Source organism: Polypterus senegalus, chromosome 3 (assembly GCF_016835505.1).
Source record: "Polypterus senegalus isolate Bchr_013 chromosome 3, ASM1683550v1, whole genome shotgun sequence".
NCBI classification, from domain to species: Eukaryota; Metazoa; Chordata; class Cladistia; order Polypteriformes; family Polypteridae; genus Polypterus; species Polypterus senegalus.
Window position 1 is genome coordinate 45,113,518 of NC_053156.1, and position 24,334 is coordinate 45,137,851.

Consider the following 24,334-nt stretch of genomic DNA (forward strand, 5'->3'; position numbering starts at 1 on the left):
ATAAACACTGCTGGAAAATTAGATGAATACACTAGATAATTACTGACATTAAGACATTAGATAAATACTGGACAATGAGTGATGCACAAAGATGAAGCGAACTGGAGCTTCTCGACAGGACTCTTGACCAATGAATGAGGGGGGTGGGTCTTCAGTCTGAATACTTCATCCTGTCTGAACGTGCGTCACTGTACCGCACGACTCTCACTCATTTAACAATAGTTTAGCAAACAATACATGCGTTTTGGGCATTGGGAGCACACGTCTGGATAACTGGCATGTGGATTACACAAAATGAGCAATTTGAGATTTGTTTAAGGACATTTTAATATTGTTTGCTCTCCCAAAAAAAAAAAAACAATATTAAAACTGGCCCCCTTTTTAAAGCCCGTTGTGTGGGACGTTTTCTGCATTTTCCATGAAAATCTGAGATTACAATTTTTTCTTGGCTAGAATCATAAATAACAGGAGTTGTAACAGATAAACAGTGTTGATCATTTTTGGGTGCGTTTTCCTTCCTTTTGTTGGTAGCTAATAAGGTGATGTTCAGGGGGCTAAGAGCTAATCAGGCAGCCTGGCCATATTTGCACCTCTGCATGGCTGGTGTTTGGGTTACGTTGAGTATTGGACAGTTGGCCGACACCTTCATCCAAGGCGAGGTCGAGATATGTTACAAGTGTTTACAGATACGCCTACAGACTTTTTAATATTTGTACTGGGAAATACTGATCTGCTCTGCTCTAGCAAAACATCTGGGTGAATAACGAATATTAGAAAGTCCTGACAGATGAGGACACGAGAAATCATAAACTTATTAAGAGCAAGAATTGATTTGTAATCGAGACGTGTCCGTGTGGCCACAGGGCCTCCCCTTGGCTTCTGCACAGGTGTTTCCCAGCAGCCCTCTTCCTCCTCGTCTTAATGGGCCTCTCCTGCACTCTGTGGGTGCGAATGGCACACGTGGGCACCCAATTGAGATGAGCTGACGGTGGTGAAGACACCCAAGTATGGAGCTTAGAAGTGGCTGATGTGTCCCTGGAGATGGCAGGAAGGGGACAGCGAGGGAGCTGGAGACGGTGACTGAGCACAAGGCAGAAAGCAGCTCAGTGTCATAAAGAGTAAGGACCAACGTGGAAGGAGCAAGCAGAATTGCACAATAATGTACAGAATTGTAAGAGGCTACCAGCAGACAATTTCAAAAGTTAAAAGGAAAAATCAAACCTGTTAAACATAAGCGATGAAGAAGTCTACAACCACACAATGCCTGGAGGAACTGCAGGGCCAAAAGTGATCTTTAACAAGTAGTAGGCGTCATTGTATTCGTCATATTGTCACGTGTAGAGTGCTGAGAATTTCGTACTTACACACAGCACGTCGCCTCCTGCTGGCCTCGAAAGAAGAAGACTGGATTAAACTACACGGAGCAGTGAGTTGATATTTACGCATTACTCCTCTTGAATATCTGATCACATAAAGAGACACGTCTCAGCTCAATAGGACAGATTTCATAAAAACAATAGCGAGTGTTCATGCAGCTTGGTGCCTCAACCTCACCGTCTTCAGAAGCTTGACAGCATGGGAACAACAACATGGAAACTGCAATGGTGTTTGGAAACTACATGAGTTAAACGGGATTTTCTTTTTATTAGTACATGTATATACAGTATCTCATGATGAGAACTTCAATGAATGCTAAGTAGAAAATGGATGACAATCCACTGCTCTCCATGCTCAGTCCAGAATTTGCTCTGTGGTGTTGGGACAAAATGTCAGCTGAGGACTGAAGACATCCACCTTACAAAGCTGTCCTCTCCTTTCTCACAGCTTCTTAGGCTGTGCTGGCCCTCACCCAGCTCCCTGCTCCTCTAAGTCCGTTACCTACCTGCATGTGCTAATACTGAGGCCCAGTTGTCCAAATCTGAGATGCAGAGAATGTGCAGAACATCCATAGTGACAGAGAGCAGGTCAGGAACTGAGCCCAGGACTTGGGGGTGCAAGGCAGCCGGGCTGATCATAAAGGCTGGTTGTTACTTCATAGATGGGCATAATAAATATGTATGGGAGATGTCATAAAGGCATCATCAAAGGATGTAGGTGCGAGTAAACAAAAGAAACATAAAGAAGAGAGATTCTAAAGTGAACGAGGAAGACGAGGAGGACATCAGTGGTCACTTGGTCATGAGCTCCCAGAACAAGTCTCTGCGGACATTTGTGTCATGTCAGAAAAATAACTTGAAAACATCAATGTGGCATTACCACAAACTGCTGCTCTTACTTGCAATAATCTAACTTCTTATTATTATATATTATTATTTACTATTCTTATTATTATGTATTACGTCCTTCTCAGATGTTCTGAGGAATAGCGAAATCACACAAGGCAACCACATTAGTATTAGGCCTTGAATGAATGGCAGGATGAAAGATAAAGAGAGCCATGGAGGGAACCACAGAGACTAACAAGCAGATGGAATAAGCTACCAAGTAGTGTGGTAGACAGTAGGACTTTTGGGACCTTCAAAACTTGACGATGTTATTTTGGAGGAATTAAGTGGATAGGACTAAAGGGGTTTCCTTGACTGTATGACTTGGTTGACAGCAACCAGAGGTGAATCTTACACCACCATTTCTTGAGCTGCAAAAAGTCAGAGAGACAGAGAATGGCACAAGCATTCACAGCTTAAGTGCTGCTGAGGACATCAGGAACCAAGAAGCCCAGCAGCAGAACCACCCAGTGATGTGGAAACTGAGCCAGGCCACATGCTGGCAATACAGAGACCAGGACAAATGAGGAGGTGCAGAAAGGCCAGCATGTGCTGGGAGTACTGGAGGACAAGGAGTGCTGCCATAACACCAGCCAGACATCAGGACCTGCTGGACTCTCAGGCACGTCCAGCCTTGCTTTCAAAAATAAAAGTGGACTTTATATAAAAAAAAAAAAAAATCTGAGTCACCTAAAAACAGGGAAAGATATTCAGACCCTCTCATTTTGTGGATGCTTTATTGGATTGTAGATTTCATTTTAAAAAGAGAAATTTGCCATTTTTCTCCTTAATCTACACTCAGTAACCCATAATGGCAAAATGAAAACAAATCAAAAACTGAAATTCTTTACCCACATAAGTATTCAGACTGTTAATTCAGTACTTTGAAGAAGCCCCTTTGGCAACACTAACAGCTCTGAGTCTTCTGGGGTACATCTCCACAAGCTTTGCACACCTGGATTTTGGACAGTTTATCCTATTCTTCATGGCAGATCCTCTCAAGCTCCATCGGTTTGTGGGAAGCAACTGTAAGCTGTCATCTTCAGGACTCTCCACCTCCAGAGATGCTCCATGGAGTTTAAGCCTGGGCTCTGGCTGGACCACTCAAGGACAGTCTGAGACTTGTCAAAAAAAAAGCCACTCCGCCATTGTTTTGTCTGTATGCTTTGGGTCATTGTTGTGCTGAAAGGTGGACCATCACCCCAGTCTGAGGGGAGAGTGCTGGCTTTCTTCTGCAGGACCTCTCAGTATATGGCTGCATTCACCCTACCCTCATATCTGACCAATCTCCCACCCTTCCACTGAGTAGCACCACCATATCATGACCCCCAGCACCACACTTCACTGTAGAGACTGTATTAGGCAGGTGATGAGCAGTCTCTGCCCAAAGAGTTCAGTTTATGTCCCATCAGATCAGAGAATCTTTTTCCTCCTGCTCTCGGAGTCCTTTGAATGCTATTTGCTCCACTGTGGCTCCAGTCTAGTAGCTCTACCATAAAACCTCTGATTCACGGAGCACAGCTGACAGGTTCTCCATCTCACCACCACAGGACGTACAGGAAGTACTGAACATTAAGTCACGGCTCTGACCGAGGCCATTCTTACTCGGTTATTCAGTTTGGCAGGATGGCCAAGTCTAGGAAGAGTCCTGGTGGTTTCAAACTTCTCTCATTTCACAATTACTGAGGCTACGGTGCGCCAAAGAACACGCAGTGCTTTGGAAATGTTTTCATGCCTTTGCCCTGGTCGGTAGCACACCACAATTTAATTGTGTAGGTCTAAGGAGGGTTCCTCAGACTTCATAGCTGACATGCAGTGTGAATTGTGGACCTCACATACACAGCTACATCTGTCGAAGTCCAATTCAGCTTAACACAGGTGGACTCCAAGCAAATTCTACAAACATATCAAGGAACAAACAGGAGGCCACTGAGCACAATTTGGAGTGTCACAGCAAAGGCTCTGAATGCTTATAGAAAGGAGAGATTTCAGTTTTTGATTGTTAAATTTGCAAGCCTTCCTGAAAACGTTTTCACTTTGTCATTGTGATATTAAGATTGATGGGTAAAATGGCAAATGTAGCCACTTAAAATTAAACGTTCAACACAGTAAAGTGTGCTTCAAGTGAAGGGTCTGAATACGTCCTTTTTATTGAGCTCCTAGAACTGGGGGGTCTTGTGTGGCATTTATTCATTGTCGTTCAGTTGGTTTATCAACGCGCGCCGTGTTGTTCCACTTCTGTCCACACGATGTCACTGCTGGACCGCAATGGCTACATGAGCCCCGCCTAAAGCGGACTGCGCATTCCAAGGGTTCTCTCGCTCGCACATTGAAATCTTTCCGGGATCCTAAAAACAAAATGGGAGGTAACGTTGAACGGGGCAAATGAGGATGAAAATGGTTTGACTTTTTAAAATGGCAATAAAATAATGAAACGATTGTGTTAACATTTGATTAAGTGGGTTTTATTACTGCGTTGCCCCCTTTGCCAACACGATTGCGATTTTTTTCCCCCGTGCTTTTACCCTAAATCATAAAAGTCGGCTGTCCGTGGCACGTGCTGGGACAACGCAGATACCAGCTGGCGGTGTGTGTGTGTTTGCGTCGCTCGCAGGACCGGGAATAAACACCGAAGCGTTAGGCGGCATTAAACACAATGGGGCAGATCGGTGCAGAGCCACTTGCCCAGAGGGCAATTTTCACCACACGACAATAGGATATGTGATAATTATAAGCCGCCGCCGCCTCCTCCTAAAAGGCAGCATCAAGATAGTAAAAAGCAAGTGGCACCTGGCAGGGCAGACAGAGCATCGTGACAAAGACAGGAAATCCAGAAGGTGAAGACGCCCTTAAAGGTAGGCCTGTGAGTCCGGTCTGCGCATGCGCCACAAAACCCAATCCCCTGGGTAAAGCAACCGTGAAAAAGTATCGGGAAAGAAATGTTTATAATCCTTAAATTGCTCCATCAAAATACCAGGGCATCCCCTCCAACCTGATAGAGGAAGAGTCAAAAGAAATCTTGTAATCCTGCTGTGTAAATCTTAACCAAAAAGCTGGAAATTCTGTAACAAGGGTTTTTTTTCCTTATATGATTGATGGAATCCTTTTTAGGAACAAATAGAATTGGATGGAGGCAGATTTCCATTTAAAAAAAAACAAACAAAAAAAAAAAACCCTTGCATTCTCTGCAGCTGCTAGCACAGGACAGGCCCACATCCAAACAATTAGCACTTCGCTCCCTCCTCCCAGATCTTGAATGCTTAACTTTATAAACACAGCTTTCTAACATATTACAATTTAATAAGGAAGTGAACACTGCAAGTCTAAATATAAAGAACATTTACCCCTCTCATTTAATCCTTAAAGCGACAACATAACTTTATAATGCCATTATGGAGACTTTTAAATAATCACGGAATGCTGCACTTGAACTTGAGTTCTTTTTTGTTGCCAACTAAGGGAGACCCCACATGGAGCTGCAAGGGCAGTAGTGGTCCCAGTGCTGCAGAGGAGACGCAGTACGGCCAGACGTCGTGCACCAAGGGGCTCATCCTGCGTTGACAGGCTCTGTGAATGGTCCACAGGGAAGCCGCGTCTTCAGGATTAATCAGGATGAAGTGCCATCTTGTGGGAACTAAGGGGAAGCACTGCTTTACACAAAAGAAGTGACATAATCAGTCAAAGTGAGGACACAGAGCCCTAAGCCAAAGAGCTCATTGTATCCTAAAGGATGAAGGTGCAAGGGTGGTGGAGTAACTTGGATACTAAGCTGCAATCTAAAAATTGCATTTACATTAGTAGACATAACTCAAATTTTAATAGAAAATAACAATGTGTAAAAATGGGACCTCACAGCTCCAGAATGCAAGGCAGTGGCCAAGTGGAGTTAGCAAGTTCTCCGTGAATTTTCTTCCAGGTCTCAAAGAAGTACATCTTTGGTGTGACCCTCCTCTTGATAAGGTGGGTTCAAAATAATACAAAACGTAAGTAGAACGCACACCAAAACCACAGATGTTTTTGTGGCTGCTTTGATGGTCACTTTAACGTAAACTGCACAACATGCTCAGCGTAGCTTCCTCCACATTATGTTTACACCCAGAAAAACAAGTTACAGATGTTGAATTTTTTCAACAAGAAAAAAATATTGTGTAGGAGAAACCTGTAAATATCAAAGAGTCCATATAAATACAGCTGTCAAGTGTCCACTCTTGAACCGATGCCACTTTAGTACATATCGCGTGTGACACGTTTTGAGGGACAGCACAAGTGTGTTTCTTTGGCACTTTTCTTGTAATATTTCTTCCTGGAGCTTCAGCACGAAACAGTTGGACATCAGCACCTCGTCTGCACAATCGACCTGCTCCTTGGGTTATCATAGACCGGCGCGACCAGAGGCTTAGTGACTCCCCGACTCCGCGAATGGTGACGACTTCACACGCAGCCCACGCGTGGAGCCTTGTCACTTCATGATGGCACAGAGCATCAACACTCGTTCCTTCTTCAGGTTCCTACCTTACATATGCACTGCATATCGAGAGTCAAGTATTGCCCGTGACTAATGTCCACGGAAGCATATACTGTACCAGGTATGAAAAATGAAGACAAGGCTCAAATGGATGTTTCTATGGTCAGTTAATTGCACGAAGGCTCAAGCCCTCGTACAGCACCCTACATGCAAGGATGTGACTTGGGGTCCTGCATCTTCTTGGTCTTTTGGAAAAAGGACAAACCCTCGTAGATATGGACTTCACCATTTTTGGTGGGCTTCAAATGTATTCTTTGAAAGCTTTAACCTGCAGGACTGTATGCTCCATTAGTGCAGGACTTCGCTTCCAAGTGTGGCTGCACTGACACTATAGACGGGTGCAGGCGCCACTGAGAGGTAGAAACACGTTATGATGACCAGCTACTTTTCTCCTAAACTAAACGCCAGATTGTCGACCATTCGAGGCTTCCCTTACACATCAACAAATTCTAACATTAAAAAGTGTACACAATACCAGTGGTAGGGGGCTGCAGTCCCTCTCAGGAAATTCTTCAAGGAAAACAAAGAGCCGCACGATGTCAAATATGTCCAGTCCTAAAACAAAAGTCCATGTCTGCTCCATGGAATACAAGATCAAGTATGGTGGATACCAATTACGTTTATTGGTTTCAGCTTCACAGAAAACTTGATTCTTTTTTAGACACTGGAGAGGCACAAATACTTGTGACCACGTCAGAGCCTCCCTTCACCACACATCTACTATATTCTTTATTTTTACCTCCTTTTATACACATTAAAACTGACCTTCCCCTAAGCAGAAAATAAACCCAGGAGTAAGAGTGGAACTAGAAATAAAAGTGCTGCCACATCTCAAAACCAAAAAAAGACTTAAACCAGATTTGTCCAACTATACATTAAAAATTATAATATCGTGTGTGTCCACGCTTTATGATGTCTGGTTGAAGGCAGAAAGTTATCTTGGAAGAGCTGAAATGTCATTCCTGGAAGAACTGAAACCCAAAGCTATCAGAATGGCCTTAATACAGATACAGGCTGCACGAGGCGTGAAAGCACCGAGACGTTACTACATGAGTGGAGCAGCAATAAAACAAACGGGCAAAAATGAATTACTTGATATGCGAGACGGACCAGCAGGTGATCACTCTCCTCCTTACAGAGCAACATTTGTTTTGGGGAGCACAAAGGTGTGGAAAGCAATCAACACCGTTTTCAATCAAGACGATTACTTTGTAAAGCGTATTTCTTGGCCACATGTCCTGTTGTGTGAACTGACCAGCTGAAGAAGTCTGTCAGTCCGATTTGGTAAATTGCACCAAGATGATAAACGAACTTGCAGGTGATTACCTTGATATTTGCACGAATGTGAAAGTATGGACTGACCCTTCACCTTCTCTTCACAATTACTCACAAGTATAGCAATGAAATGGGGAAAAAAAAATCCTATTAACTAAACTGACGTTAGCAATGCCAGCAAACTCCAGCAGACACTGAAGGATCTGAAACTGAGCCATAGGCCTCATCCAGCCACTTCTGAAGACTGAGGACACTTAATGGCTTCTTTTCTTTGCACGTTATTTAAAGAGCAGGTGAGGGCGGCTAACACGGTGCATTTTGCCCCCTAGCGTTTGTTGTATCAGGTCTCCTCATCTTCTGGGGCCTCACGTATAAACGGTGCATACGCACAAAAATGTTGCTTACAAACATTTCCATTTTCAAATCGCGATGTATAAAACCTAAACTTGGCGTAAAACCACGCACATTTTCACAATAGCTCCAACCCTAGTGTACGCAAGTTCTCCGCTCGGTTTTGCAGACTGGCGAGCGTCAAAGCAGTACTACTGTTCCAGTGTGGTTTCACTTTCTTTTATAGATCCACATCCCTGACGCGGCTTTATAAATACACTGAAATTAACCGCATATTGCCTATTAGTTTAATGCATCTGTGATTGTAATTAACCAGTAACAATATAATGGTCCACAGAATGGTCCAACTATTCCAAATATCATAGCTGCTTTAGCGTCGTTACTCTCACTGTACCTTCTTTCAGCTGTTAGAGGTTGCCACAGCAGATCATTTTTTTCTATATTACTCTCACTGCACCACTCAGAGCAGCTGATCAGAAAGAGAATTATCGGTATACAGCATCAAGCACACGCTGCCTCGGCCATGCTGCCTATTTGAACTGCTCTCGCACAGCAAAGGCTTCAAAACCTTTCCTGTATGGACCTCGCAGTTCAGAAACAGTTTCATCCCAAGAATATAAATGCACTCAATCATTCCATCAAGTGATTCTTGTAGAACTGTTTGTACTTAATTATACAATCACCTCACTGTAAACTTGCACTACAGTTATAATACTGTATAACCTGAGCCACTTTACAAAGCGCACATTTACATATGATGACGATATTTTTAAGATAAAATGCAGCAAAATATGGTTATTATATTATACAGATAAAACTAACTTCATTTAAATAATCTATATTGTTAATAATCAAACGTGAGGACACAGTATCGCTGCGCTAGCTAGGAGTTGGCGCTCCATTCACGGATTGTTTCTTGCTGGGACTGGTGCGACACTGGAAGGATAGAATAATTAAACACGTACTACAAAGATATTTCAACGTTCCTTAAAAGTTTTGAAGAATCTGCATTCTAAGCTTACAGATGGCTTAACGTCTATTATAGTGGTGATTGGGTATTTGGAGAAAGAAAAGTAAGGACAGGAATTGGGGGTTAGTAGTTTGAAAGAGACAGTACTGCTGCAGTAAATTATTTCATCGAAGGTCGCGCACAAAGACTCCGCCACCATGTTCCCATGTTTAATAACATGCTTTAACTCCTATCATCATGAAAATGATATCACGTATACATCTCAGTATTTTAATTATTCAGAGAGCTGAAACACCACAAATGTCATGGATTCTGTGTCCTGTCAGAGGAAGAGAAAGCCCGGAAGCACATAGAGATTCACACACATAGTAGATCAAATACAAAACAAAGCATTTAACGTGCTTCTTTAGTTATGATGGAATCTGAGAAACTAGTAAATTAAATGATTTTAAGATTAAGTTTATGATGTTCTACTTTAATGACAAAATAAACTACGATTAAAGTGGATATTTCGAGATTAAAGTTGACATTTCATTCTTTTTCCCCTCACCGTGTGCCTATTTTTTTTCTCTGTACCCTAATAAGCTTACATATGAAACTCAGACGGTGGGCTACGACCCATACTTTGATATGTGACTTTTTTATTTTGGGCACTGTGCGACTTTGTGAACTTTCGCTGACACTATGTCACTTGATCAACTTCCTTTTGTTGTTTATACCATTGTTTAAACCAACAAATAGTACATTTTTCTTTGCCTCCACTTGGTATTCGCTGAAGTTCTTCTATTCCCCCTTGCTTTTGCATTGCCTTTTCACAGAACGCTAAGCTTAAGGGCTATTTATATTGATTTGCATATTCAAAGAAGTGTAATTCTGGGAGGAGACGGGGCAGGACAGCATGCACGTGCATGTATTACTTTTCACATTGACCGGGATTTATGTATCGGAAGAATGTGGAAGTCGGCATTCGCACAGATTTATGCATCTGGATTTTTTTGTGTATGCACATTTCCGCTTTTGTCCATACGCCATGTTATAGTGTGAATTCTATGCACGGCGTTATGCACGAGGCCCCTGGTGAGGGCTGCAGCTAAGCAGATCAGCCCAGACTTCCCTGTCCCCCGTTATATTCCAAATCTTCCTGGGAAATTCCCAAGTGTTCCCAAACATTCAATGCAAAAATCCAACAAATTTGTTATGGATAATGCCGAGTTTTTTCCCCCCAATTGGAGCTCAGGTAAGTGAAGTGACCTGCTCACGGTCATAGAGTTTCAGTGGCAGGGCTTGAAGTCCAAAGCCTTAACCTCTGCAACACACTGCCTGCCAAATAAAGACGGAAGCCACGCTAGCCTATAGGTCACCTGCTGCACGTGAGGTTTGAACCTGCCACCTCAGCATTACACACAGAAACTGTCATATTAGTTCTGCATTCCAACCAACTACACCACTGGAGCCCTCAACCTCAGGCCTCAGTCAACTGGGATGGTTTGCCACTGAGTGTGAAGTGGCCAGGATTAGGAAAAGCACACACAAGCCTGAGTTCATGGTTCTCAGTCATAAAAAGGTGGAGTGCCCTCTCTAGGTTGGGAAGAGGTGCTGCCTCAAGTGGTGGAGTTTAAGCATCTCAGGATCTTGTTCCCAAGTGAGGGATCAGAACAGCGTCCCCAAACACACAGTGTATCATACCAGTCTTAGTGAAGAGAGCCAAAATACAAAACTCAGAATATGCAACAGAAAATGGATGGATGAATTCATAAGGCAGTTCCAAGATCTCATTCTAATTTGGGGACTCCATTCAGCTATGTGATTTGGGAGTTTGGTCCTACCATGAACTCTCATAGGAGGTGGTGCTTTTCAGCTTTAATGCAAATCTTCCACTGGGTTGCTATGTTGTAAGAAAGGATTGTTAATAGAAATTACGTGGGAGAGCAATTTTATAGATGATTTTGCCTTCTGAAGGCCTGGATTGCAATCCTCTAGCCCTTATGCAAGAAATATATCCATCAATCTAGGAATGCACTTCAATGTTCTTCAGTGCCTTGCTTCTAAGGCTGGCGTGTCATTTTTGCAGCATGGTAATAAATCTAGATACATATTCAAAAACTAATCGTCTGTAACAGTTTATGTAATGCAAAATACTGTGACACACAAGATACTTGCCCTGGGGACTATCAGTCCAAGATCAATTTGCGTTTTGAAATGGAGTTAACTGATGGTAACATTTGGCACATATTGTCCAAGACTGAGGGCCTACTTTTATTGACAGAATTTGCAGTAGTCTTTTAGTCAATCGTTCATTTTAAAGAAATGGGCAGCACAACCTACCTATGTCTAAAACTACTGAGACCACTAAATCTTCCACAAAAGTACACAAACTATCACTGGTCACTCTTACCCATTTACAATCCTGCATTTGAACAAATGGTGTACTTAACAGTAATAATAAAAAAAAAAGTCCCAGAAATCCCAATGTTTCAGACAGACTGCAAAGGAAATAATAAAGTCACAAATTTCCACAACTTTTTTCCCCTCTTTTTACTTATTGTGATCAGGTCTTCCTTGCTTCAACTGATTTTCACTTTTGTCGTAACAGTAAAAATATGCCAGGAAGTTTTGCTAACAAGAAACATTTTATCAAGTTACACAGAAATACAGTCTATAAATTCATAAATGGTTAAGATTTTTCTGCCTTTTTTTTTTTAAAAAAATGCACCAAAGATTTTGCTCCTGTTAACAATAACACAAATGTTTCAACACACTTGTCATACATTGTGTACACTCCTTATGTACAAAATAAAATCCCAAACATAAAAAGCAGGCCTCAAGGAAAAAAAAAATAAAAAAAATAAAATAAAGTCAGGAAATTAAAGGTCATAAGTAAAGCACACAGAGGCTACCAGTACATTTCCAAAATATTGAATTTGCAACAACCCCACTCTGACCAGGTTTTTAAAAATACACCCCCTTTATTACATAATAGTATATACATGCCAACATGTTCAAAACAAAACTAAAAATAAGTGAAAACATTGTGAACATCAGATGAAAACCCCCCCATGCTTGTTATTATCTTGTCAGGGATTTGTTCATTCAGAGGGCTGGATCTGTTGTTTGAACCGACTCCACTGTTACCACCACAGCACCCTTTTAGATCCTTTTTTCATTTAACTAAAATAACCATGGCAAAATCTCACACCTGGAAAGCTTTTAGATGGTCTGCATATAAAATCATCACACCCTGAACGTGAACCTGTTAAACACCACCACCCTGGCCCAAATGGCAATATGTTCAGCTGTGCCCGGCTGAACATCTGCCAGAGTAGACTGGAGCCTGACTCCAGGTTCTGGATGTTGATGCCCCCTTTTCAAAATAGGCGTCAACTCCAAAAAAAAAAAAAAAATGCTCTCAACAGGGCGAGAGGACTGTCAAGATTTTACCAGACACCCATTGCAAAGGACTCAATGTTAAATTATGGAAACAGGAAGAGATGTGGAAGCAAATGAAGTACATCATAACAGGAACAAATAAAATAACTTCAATAATTTTACAAAAGCAATATAAAGCAAAGGGTCTGAAAAGGCAGGGTAAAATCAACAAGGCACAAAAACCCTGCTTTACAGGAGACAGAAAGGAAGAAAAAAAACAAAAATTAAAAATTCCATTGAGTCCATTCTCAGCATTCACATTTCAGGCTCACATAAATATAAAGGGCTACTGCAAACATGAGGAGAGAAATGTACTGCTAGCTCTTGGAGACACCAATACATCCAACAACATTGGTGCTTATAAAGTCAGTCATTCTGTTTACTGTAGTGCGTGCATGGATCACTTCACCAGGACTGCAAAGCCTAGCTCACAGGGCTGGAGGAGCATTGGGTGGGGATTAGGGGCTGTCACTACTTACGTTTCAATGGCAGAAGGGCCAAAGACCCAACCTCAGCCTCACATCGAGGAGTGACATCACATAGGAATCTCCCAAACCCTGCATCTAACAGTAAACAAGGCCCTTCATAGTTCCCCAACACTTCATATACGTCATTTATTAGGTTAGTTTTTATATATGTATGTGTATGTGTGCATATTCTGTCGTGGGTGTAGGTAGAAGATACAAAGTTGATTTTGACACGTGTTTATAATCTGGCAGAGAAAACGGATCCTAAATTATTTTTTCTTTTAAATGTATTTCACTCCATCTTTTCCAAACCCCCCCTCCCCCTCCCAACTCCACTCCAAAAACCCAAACATTTTAAAATTGAACTACTATACAAACTTTTTTTCTGATTTAAGTGTATAAACAGGACACAAAAAAAGAAAAATGGAAAAAAAAAAAATCACCTGTATCTGTTACAAGTGAGATTATGGTAGAGGGAGGTAAACTGTCCTTGAGAATCACCTCCCATTTTTAGCCCCCATCTGTGGACTTATCCTTCCTCTACCCTTGTGTTTTCAGCAAGAGCAGAAGATGAAGAATTTCACTGGGTACTTATCATACGAGAGGTTTTCCTGTGTCAAGTGTGTGTGTGTGTATGTGTGTGTGTGTGTGTACGTGCATTTGTGTATATGCGCATATATGTTCCATGGCAACAGATTAATTCCAAATTTTTAGGAAACTGTCCCAGGATCCAGTAGCCACAGCCATACCATCATCTGTCACACCCAAGCAGCTCACACGGTTGTCATGTCCGGCCAAAACACCTGCAAAATGGAGGAGAGAAAACAATCAAAAAGGTGAAAAAGACAAAAAAAAATTCAGCATAACTCGCCTTATAGAGAAGCATGTGTTACAGTATGATCAACTGAGCTGTTATGATTCCACTGACCACTGTTACCATTCAGGGATGGAACTGCACTAATCACATTTAGTAATTCTGTCCTAGGACAGTGGGCTCTCTTTTGGATTTCAAGGTTACAATGAGATGGGTTTCATGTGGTGATCATTGTCTTTAAAAACAGGAATGTTAGAATAGGCCTGACAAAAATCTAAAGAAGTTTAAGAAGTTAAAACCATCATTACTTCAGACTAGACTGTTACTGTGTGTTGTGCTTGTTGCACTTTGCGTCAATCACTTAAAAGCCTGTACAGCAGCTGTCCTTTTGCCACTTTGCATCTCTGCTGCTCGCTTTGTGAAGGCAGGGGTGCTGAATGCACGCTAAGCAGAAGTGGACGGATCAGCTACTGGCTTGGTGCTGTTTGTCGCTCTGCACATTTTGGAGGAGGAGGAACGGGGTTGGGGTGTTAAGAGGTTGTGAGGGCTGAACGCACACTATGGGGAAGTGCTCGGATCATCTGCTGCTTCTGCCAAGATGCTTGTTCTGCTTGACGCTCTCCGTGTCAATCATTTAAAAGGCTGTACAGCAGCTTTTCTTAGGTCTCACTGCCTTGTCTTGCGTGACATTAAAATGTTTTATAATAGAGATGTTACTCATATCCTTAGCCCAACATCCACATATATGTGTTTACAAAGTGTGTTTTAATAAGTTTACATGTGTTTAAAGTGTGTGGGATGGGTATTTTAAGGCTTAAACTATAAAGAAAAAAAAAAATGTATATGGTCTTTCTATATCGCGGAATTTTTCCAATCACTGATGGGTCTGGAACGTAACTTCCGTGATAGGCAGGGGATCACTGTATTCCCATTTTTTTGCTTTACAGCCTTAAATGAAAACACACAGAAAAAATATTTCTTCTCAGCTTTACTTACTCAGTGTCACCGATAACATCCAAGTGAAAGATATCACGGCTACAGTTCAGAAAAATTATAAATAATCAAAACAAGACATACTGAGATTAATAAAGGATCACTCCCCAATGTCAATATTTTGCTGAACCACCTTTTGCTTTAATGATAGCCTTGAGTCTGTTGGGATACTTCTCTATCAGCATTGCACATCTAGATTGAACCCACTCTTCTTTACAGAACTGTTCAAGTTTGGTCAAATTGGACGGTGAGCGTTGATGGACTGCTATCTTCAAATCTTTCCACAAATTTTCAATTGGATTTACGTCTGGGGTCTGACTGGGGCACACAAGGACATTCACCTTTTTCTCCTTCAGCCACTGTGAGGTCAATTTTGCTATGTGCTTCGGGTCGTTGGTGTGTTGAAAGGTGAACATTCTGCCCATCTTCGACTTTCTGGCAGAGGGTAGCATGTTTTCATCAAGAATTTGATGGAAGTTTGCCCCATCCATTTTTCCTTCTACCCTAACGAGAGCCGCAGGCCCTGCGGCAGAGAAACACCACCACCTCCATGTTTTACTATAGTATGGTGTGTTGTGGATGGTGAGCTGCATTGGATTTCCACCAGGTGTACCATTTGGTATTGAGGCCAAACAGTTTGATTTTGGTCTCATCTGACCATAAGACCTTTTTCATTTGGCATCAGAGTCTTCAAAGTGCAAACAAGCCTTAATGTGGCCTTTCTTGAGAAGTGCCTTTTTCCTTGTGACCCTTCCGAACAAGACAATTGTGGAGCGCTTGTGAAATTGTTGTCACATGCACACAATGACCACTTTTTGCCATAAAATCCTGTAACTCCTTCAAAGTGGCCATTGGCCTCTTGGTAGCTTCTCTTGCCAGTTTCCTCCTTGCTCTTCCATCCAGTTTGAAGGGACGGCCGGATCTAGGGAGGGTCCTAGTAGTACCAAACACTTGCCACTTTTTTATTATGGAGTATACTGTGCTCCTTGGGACTGATTTTTCTGTATTCATCTCCTGCCTTATGTCTGTCCACAACTCTATCCCCGAGATCTTTTGAAAATGGCTTTCCACCCATAGTCAGTTGTACTACCAAGCAAGGGAATGCTCCAGGAACAGCTGATTTTATGCTTCACTAATCACAGATTACAAATGATCACAGGTGGAAGCCAGTAACCATGGTCTGCAATGGAATTGGGGATCATTTACACCTGATTTGAGGTTACAAATATTGTTTACGAGGGGGTGATCTTTAATTATTCTCCGTATTTCTTGTTTTTTATTTTTTTAAATTCTTCTGAACTGTAGCTGTGATATCTTTCACTTGGATATTATAGATTGCATTGAGTAAAGCTGGAAAAAATATTGGTTTGTGTGCTTTCCTTTAAGAGTGTAAAGCAAAAAAAATGAGAATATTTCGAAGGGGGTGATTCTTTTCTACACCCAGTGTAACTGCCATAGTCCAAGTGTACTTCTCGCATTCACAATGGATTGGTAAACTGGTGCTGAGCGGTAATATTAAATTACATATTTTTATTTTGGAGCACAGGGAATTTAATTTCCGCTTCAAAATCTATTGACAGTTATACCAGCAGTGAAAAATACCCTTCAAGAGGGCATGGAGGTTGCAGGAATGGAAATAGTGTTGCACCAATCAATTCAGTTTCAAAAGTTGTTTTGTATCATCTCCGCACGATAAAAGCAGAACTTCGTTTGAAGAAAAATGGTTGCAATGTGAAAAAATCCAGCTCATTGTGAGCTCCTGACCTTTCAGTACCACGATCTTTACATACAGGTAGTCATCAACATTTTCCTTACTGACTCCAGAGCATCACCCCTTGATTTGATGCAGACATCTCTGCAACTGTTGCCTACTTGCTAATTTAAAGCATGAAGAAAAAAAAGAACTTGAAAAATGGTTAATGACACTACTGACCTGTACGATCTCCCTTCATTGAGTCCCAGATGTTGCAATTGAAGTCATCATAGCCTGCCAACAACAATCGGCCACTTTTGGAAAAGGCCACGGAGGTAATGCCACAGATGATATTATCATGGGAGTACATCATAAGCTCTTGATCAGCTCGCAGGTCAAACAGGCGGCAGGTGGCATCATCAGATCCAGTAGCAAATGCATTGCCATTAGGGAAAAACTAAATTTGGAGGGAGAGAGAAAAGCAATGAAAGAGACAAGTTTTATAACTGTAGGACATGCAAGTAAGAATTTCAACATACTTTGTAGGTAATACTGCTACTACTATCACTTTGTTAAAGATATACAAAAAACATTTATTTATATAGCACATTTTCATACAAAAAAAATGTAGCTCAAAGTGCTTTACATAATGAAAAAAAGAAAAATAAAATAAGTCAACATTAATTAACACAGAATAAGAGAAAGGTCCAATGGCCAGGGTGGACAGGAAAAAAAAAAAAAAAACCCTCCAAACAGCTGGAGAAAAAAATAAAATCTGCAGGGATTCCAGACCATGAGACCACCCAGTCCCCTCTGGGCATTCTACCTAACATAAATGAAACAGTCCTCTTTGCATTTATGGTTCTCACGGAAGAACTTGATGATGATGGTCATGTAGACTTCTGGCTTGGCTAGAGCACTGAAATGTACTATTAAATACTTCTACCCAACAGTGGACTGGTACTCCATTTTGGGCATGGGTGCCAACAGGGTAAACTATATGAATGCTAGCCCACACGGATTACAAGTTTCCTTTAAATTATTGCAGACTAGCTGGAGGAGCTGTAATCTAAATACATCATGCCATCTTTGCCTATATATATATATACACACACATACATACACACACACACCGAGTCAGGACAGGACAGCCACTGTAAAGAGATAAATTCACAAGCAAGATAAAGGCCTTTATCCAGTATTGATGCATGAAGTATAGTGCAGACAAAAAGCCTTCTTGAACACTCCAAGGGACCTGCCATGAAAAGGAGCCTCCGGATCAACAAGTCAGCTAAGCAATGCAATTCTAAATTTTCTGCCTACATTAGTCACATCATCTAAATTCAGCATAGCGCTACCCCATGGGTTTATAGCATACAGTGCACCCGGAAAGTATTCACAGCGCATCACTTTCTCCACATTTTGTTATGTTACAGCCTTATTCCAAAATGGATTCAATTCATTTTTTCCTCAGAATTCTACACACAACACCCCATAATGACAATGTGAAAAAAGTTTGAGATTTTTGCAAATTTATTAAAAATAAAAAAATTGAGAAAGCACATGTACATAAGTATTCATAGCCTTTGCCATGAAGCTCAAAATTGAGCTCAGGTGCATCCTGTTTCCCCTGATCATCCATGAGATGTTTCTGCAGCTTAATTGGAGTCCACCTGTGGTAAATTCAGTTGATTGGACATGATTTGGAAAGGCACACACCTGTCTATATAAGGTCCCACAGTTGACAGTCCATGTCAGAGCACAAAACAAGCATGAAGTCATAGGAATTGTCTGTAGACCTCTGAGACAGGATTGTCTCGAGGCACAAATCTGGGGAAGGTTACAGAAAACTTTCTGTTGCTTTGAAGGTCCCAATGAGCACAGTGGCCTCCATCATCCGTAAGTGGAAGAAATTCGAAATCACCAGGACTCTTCCTAGAGCTGGCTGGCCATCTAAACTGAGCGATTGGGGGAGAAGGGCCTTAGTCAGGGAGGTGACCAAGAACCCGATGGTCACTCTGTCAGAGCTCCAGAGGTCCTCTGTGGAGAGAGGAGAACCTTTCAGAAGGACAACCATCTCTGCAGCAATCCACCAATCAGGCCTGTATGGTATAGTGGCCAGATGGAAGCCACTACTTAGTAAAAGGCACATGGCAGCCCGCCTGGAGTTTGCCAAAAGGCACCTAAAGGACTCTCAGACCATGAGAAACAAAATTCTCTGGTCTGACGAGACAAAGATTGAACTCTTTGGTGTGAATGTCAGACATCACGTTTGGAGGAAACCAGGCACCGCTCATCACCAGGCCAATACCATCCCTACAGTGAAGCATGGTGGTGGCAGCATCGTGCTGTGGGGATGTTTTTCAGCAGCAGGAACTGGGAGACTAGTCAGGATAAAGTTGAAGATGACTGCAGCAATGTACAGACACATCCTGGATGAAAACCTGCTCCAGAGCGCTCCTGACCTCAGACTGGGGCGACAGTTCATCTTTCAGCAGGACAACGACCCTAAGCACACAGCCAAGATATCAAAGGAGTGGCTTCAGGACAACTCTGTGAATGTCCTTGAGTGGCCCAGCCAGAGCCCAGACTTGAATCCGATTGAACATTTCTGGAGAGATCTTAAAATGACTGTGCACCGACACTTCCCATCCAACCTGATGGAGCTTGAGAGGTGCTGCAAAGAGGAATGGGCGAAACTGGCCAAGGATAGGTGTGCCAAGCTTGTGGCATCATATTTAAGAAGACTTGAGGCTGTAATTGCTGCCAAAGGTGCATCGGCAAAGTATTGAGCAAAGGCTGTGAACACTTATGTACATGTGATTTCTCAGTTTTTTTTATTTTTAATTAATTTGCAAAAAACCTCAAGTAAACTTTTTCACGTTGTCATTATGGCGTGTCATGTGTAGAATTCTGAGGAAAAAAATTAATTTAATCCATTTTGGAATAAGGCTGTAACATAACAAAATGTGGAAAAAGTGATGCGCTGTGAATACTTTCCGGATGCACTGTATCCTACACCATACATTACCACATATTAGCATGAACCAAGGTTCATAATACCAGACAATGTTTAACTAATACTTCAGTGTTTATGTTCCCTTGAATACTGGATCATTAACCCAGGCTTTTAAAGAGTTTAACTTGATTAGGGACCACACATTAAAGCCCAGCTGTCACAAAGTGGTAGAAGGCCATTCTCTTGCTCAACTGCACACATACATGACTGTTGGTTATCAGCCCAATTGCTTCAGATAAGTTTCTGTCTATACACTTACAATGCCAGAACTAAATGAGCAACTGAGTGAGAAAGACAGACAAGTGTACAAAAAAGTAATTACTCCAAGGAAGAGCAACATGGAAAAACATGCACAAAATAAACAATTTACAGAATTAGGTCCAGTTCACCTGTTAGCTAGAACAAACTGTTAACACGTAATGATTGTCCATTCTGCTCCATATGTATAAAAACTACTATGAAAAAGAGAACAAAATCACCAATCCTAAATATATGTTGTGGAGTTGACTAATTGAAACAGCAAACCTGAAATAGGACAAGGTTTGACTAGGATGGGATATAGTTGTCTACTTCTGGTGCAATTTACTTTACTGCTAAGTATTATAAAGTTTAGAAATAATTCTCAAATAAAAGTGCAAATGGGGAGAACTTTTACTTTCTCTCTTCCTTTCTTTATGCAAGTAAAATTCCAAGAAAAAATGTAAGCAAAATTTGTGACCAAAGAAATGTTAATAAAAACTAGAGGTGGGAATCACTATACCCCTCAAAACTTGGTAAGGCAATTACATCTTAACACCAGCAAAACCAAGGAGCTGGTGGTGGATTTTAGGAGGCCCAGGCCCCTCATGGACCCTGTGATCATCAGAGGTGACTGTGTGCAGAGGGTGCAGACCTATAAATATCTGGGAGTGCAGCTGGATGACAAATTGGACTGGACTGCCAATACTGATGCTCTATGTAAGAAAGGTCAGAGCAGACTATACTTTCTGAGAAGGTTGGCATCGTTCAATATCTGCAGTAAGATGCTGCAGATGTTCTACCAGATGGCTGTGGCGAGTGCCCTCTTCTACGTGGTGGTGTGCTGGGGTGGCAGCATGAAGATGAAAGACGCCTCACGCCTGGACAAACTTGTTAAGAAGGCAGGCTCTATTGTAGGATTAAAGTTGGACAGTTTAACATCTGTGGCAGAGCGACGGGCATTAAGCAAATTCCTGTCAATCATGAAGAATCCACTGCATCCACTTAACAGTGTCATCTCCAGGCAGAGGAGTAGCTTCAGTGACAGACTTTTGTCACTGTCCTGCTCCACTGACAGACTGAGGAGATCGTTCCTCCCCCACACTATGCGACTTAATTCCACCCGGGGGAGTAAATGCTAACATAACTCAAAGTTATTGTCTGCTTTTTAAATTTTTTTTTAATTTTTTCATTTTTATTACTATTTAATTTATTATTGTTTCTTTGTATCAGTATACTGCTGCTGGATTATGTGAATTTCCCCTTGGGATTAATAAAGTATCTATCTATCTATCTACAAATCTATCTATCTATCTACAAAGCAATTCTTGAATTATATAAATGAGATGTTTCTTTCTTTGTGACCACATCCTGCATTCATACAAAATCATGATTATACACCTTCAAAAATATACTGAATTTAGATATTTTTTATTTTTTTTTTTACTAACACAATACAACAAGCAGATCTAACAGCTGGCAAGTTGCATCATGTTTCAGCCTGTTTTACAGTACTGCAGTCCTATCACGGGAACAAAAGAGGCTCTGAGACAGGCTTGCTCTGACAGACCGGTACTTAAATGAGCAGGGTTATTTTTATTGTTTTTAATGTATACTTTGTGCGCCTTGTTGTGTTATAAGCTATTCTTTAACATTTTCTTCCCCACTATTTCCAAAAAAATGTACACATTAACTTTTTGTTTGTTGTTAAAAATGTTCAATGTTCTGAGGTCAGTGGCTAAGGATGCATGGTATTATTGTTACATTTGTTACATTTATAATCATCTTCAAATTCTACATTTATTTTTACCCAAAATGCTTTGCACTGTGTATATTTTCCACAATTGTTTGAGAGAATCACAAAAGGCATCCAAGAACAAATTTTTCCCACTCCTAATAAAAACATTTCTATGGCCCTTTAACAAAGCCATATAAATGATTTCCTGACCTTAATTGATATAAGAACTGTTCAGGTTGCAGGAAGAGAGATTTAAAAAAAAAATGTATTAATTTATTATAAAAGGAATTTATTATTAATTTATAACTAAAAAAAATAAATTATTTCATTTTAAGGTAAATAATTATGAAGTTTGGCTTTGGCAACGACAATTTGTTGTTGTTCTTTCTGCTGCTTCCGTTAGGGGTTGCTACAGCAGATCATCTTCTACCATATCTTTCTGTCCTCTTGTACTGTTATGGAAGCTGCGCCAAGCACAAGGTAAAAGATCACCGCAACGTAACTGAACACTCAGGACGACCTACAAACCACCCCTCTGCAAGACTGAACTGGACTGAATGAAAATGCTATTGCTGTTTTCTTTCGTTTTCACTCATTTTTCGTTCTCATTTTAGTTTGTTCACATATCACTGATTTTTATTTAGTTTCTCCGTTTGCCTTAATTTCAGTTCCTGTTCTTGTAAAACAAAAAAACAGCATTTTTAGTTCTAGTTCTCGTTATGAAAATATCACTGCACAGAACAGAAAAAAAAATAAACACAATGGATTTGACCAAGTGTACTTTTATGTTTAAAGAGTTTAGTTTCTCACACTTTTGTAAGTGCGCAAGACTTGACCCAAACATCACAAATGAAACATTTGCTCCCTCCAAATGACAAAAGCAAGAATGATGAATGCTGATTAAAAATTACTTATGGTGGACAACATATGTAAAGAAACACTTGACCATGTATATCACTTACCACAAACAAATTTACTTTATTTAATTGGTAATCAAGCTACCATGGTTTTTTTTGCCACTTGACAGGAGACCTAAGTCACAGATTCCTTTTGATGAACAGAAGCATCTCTGCATGTTCAGATGTAAGCTTGTTACTGGTTTAATGAACAACATATGACAGTGCACTAAATAATCTCTTGTGTGTACACTACTGTATGAAGCTCAATGGAATTTCCTTGATATCAGAGACGAAGTGAGAAAGGCAATTTGTTAAACGACCAGTACTTAAATTGTTTATCTGAACAAGAAACTTTAGTCTCTCCCAGGTATGTTTCATGCTGTATGGCAGCAGCTACTGGAACAAGCTCACTGATGATTCTGCATGTTCATCAATGATCTCATTAAATATACACTTTGAACTACTAGTTGGCTGGTCTTTCCAAGGACTTTTGGAAGGCAATGGCACATAATATTGTCCAGCTGCCACTAGGCCACACAATTTCTACTGCCCCTGTAACACCATCTCTTTGGCCTCCTTGGCAGTACAGTGATCCCTCGCTATATCGCGCTTTGACTTTCACGGCTTCACTCCATCGCGGATTTAAAATGTAAGCATATCTAAATATATTGTATATCACGGATTTTTCGCTGGTTCGCGGATTTCATACAAGGGACGCTATTGGCGGATGGCTTAGAAGCTACCCAATCAGAGCATGTATTACGTATTAAATAAAACTCCTCAATGATATACGATATGCTTCCCGCGCGGTGCTTGATTGTTTGCTTTTCTCTGTCCCTCTCACTCTCACTCTCTCTGCCTGACGGAGGGGGTGTGAGCAGAGGGGCTGTTTGCACAGAGGATATGGACGCTCCTCTACAAAATGCCGCTTTATCGCGGTGCTTCGGCATACTTAAAAGCACGTATTGATTTTTTGATTATTTACTTTTCTCTCGCTCTCTCTCTCTGACATTCTCTGCTCCTGACACGCATTCTTTGAAGAGGAACATATGTTTGCATTCTTTTAATTGTGAGAAAGAACTGTCATCTCTGTCTTGTCATGGAGCACAGTTTAAACTTTTGACTAAAGAGTGTTATTTCATGTCTAGAGGGCTCTAATAATGTTAACAGGGTGGGAGAGTGTATAAGGGCTTAAAATAAAAAAAAAAAAATAACCATACAAACAAATGGTTTCTACTTCGTGGATTTTCATCTATCGCGGGTAGGTTTCTGGAACGCAACCCCCGCGATCAAGGAGGGATTACTGTATAAATATTTGAAAAAAATCTGATTCTTATATCTACAACAGGAAACGTTTTTCTGATTAGATGTATGTCACTGTAATGTCCAATCAACAATTTTTGAAACTTAAAAATATTTTATTTAACTGAAGATATTGTTCCAAAATGCTAAAATACTGTATTTAGGAATTTTTGGCAATTAGGGATTTTTTTTTTTTAATTAGCCACCCAAGAAAAATAATAAAAAGTAAATTCTTTAAATTTATTTACACAGTCATGTTCAGGACACAAATTTGTGAAAATCTTTCACTAACACATGCAGTTTCAAAATAATATCTAAGTGAGAAGGAGATATATTCCATTGAACAAACTTTTAACAGCGA

The 24,334-nt window shown here is 40.9% G+C and overlaps 1 protein-coding gene across 2 annotated transcripts in view; it reads right to left on the reverse strand.

Annotated features, from left to right (window-relative positions):
* Nucleotides 1-11,996: 11,996 nt before the first annotated feature.
* The window catches only part of LOC120525093 (guanine nucleotide-binding protein G(I)/G(S)/G(T) subunit beta-2), a 190,385-nt gene continuing 178,047 nt past the window's right edge, over nucleotides 11,997-24,334 (reverse strand). For both annotated transcript variants that reach the window (XM_039747094.1, XM_039747093.1), the window contains exons 9-10: nucleotides 17,019-17,235; nucleotides 11,997-14,081 (exon numbers count right to left, since the gene is read on the reverse strand). In XM_039747094.1, the coding sequence (XP_039603028.1) occupies nucleotides 13,975-14,081; nucleotides 17,019-17,235 (324 nt within the window). In that variant the 3' untranslated portion in view covers nucleotides 11,997-13,974. The remainder of the gene's footprint in view (nucleotides 14,082-17,018; nucleotides 17,236-24,334) is intronic.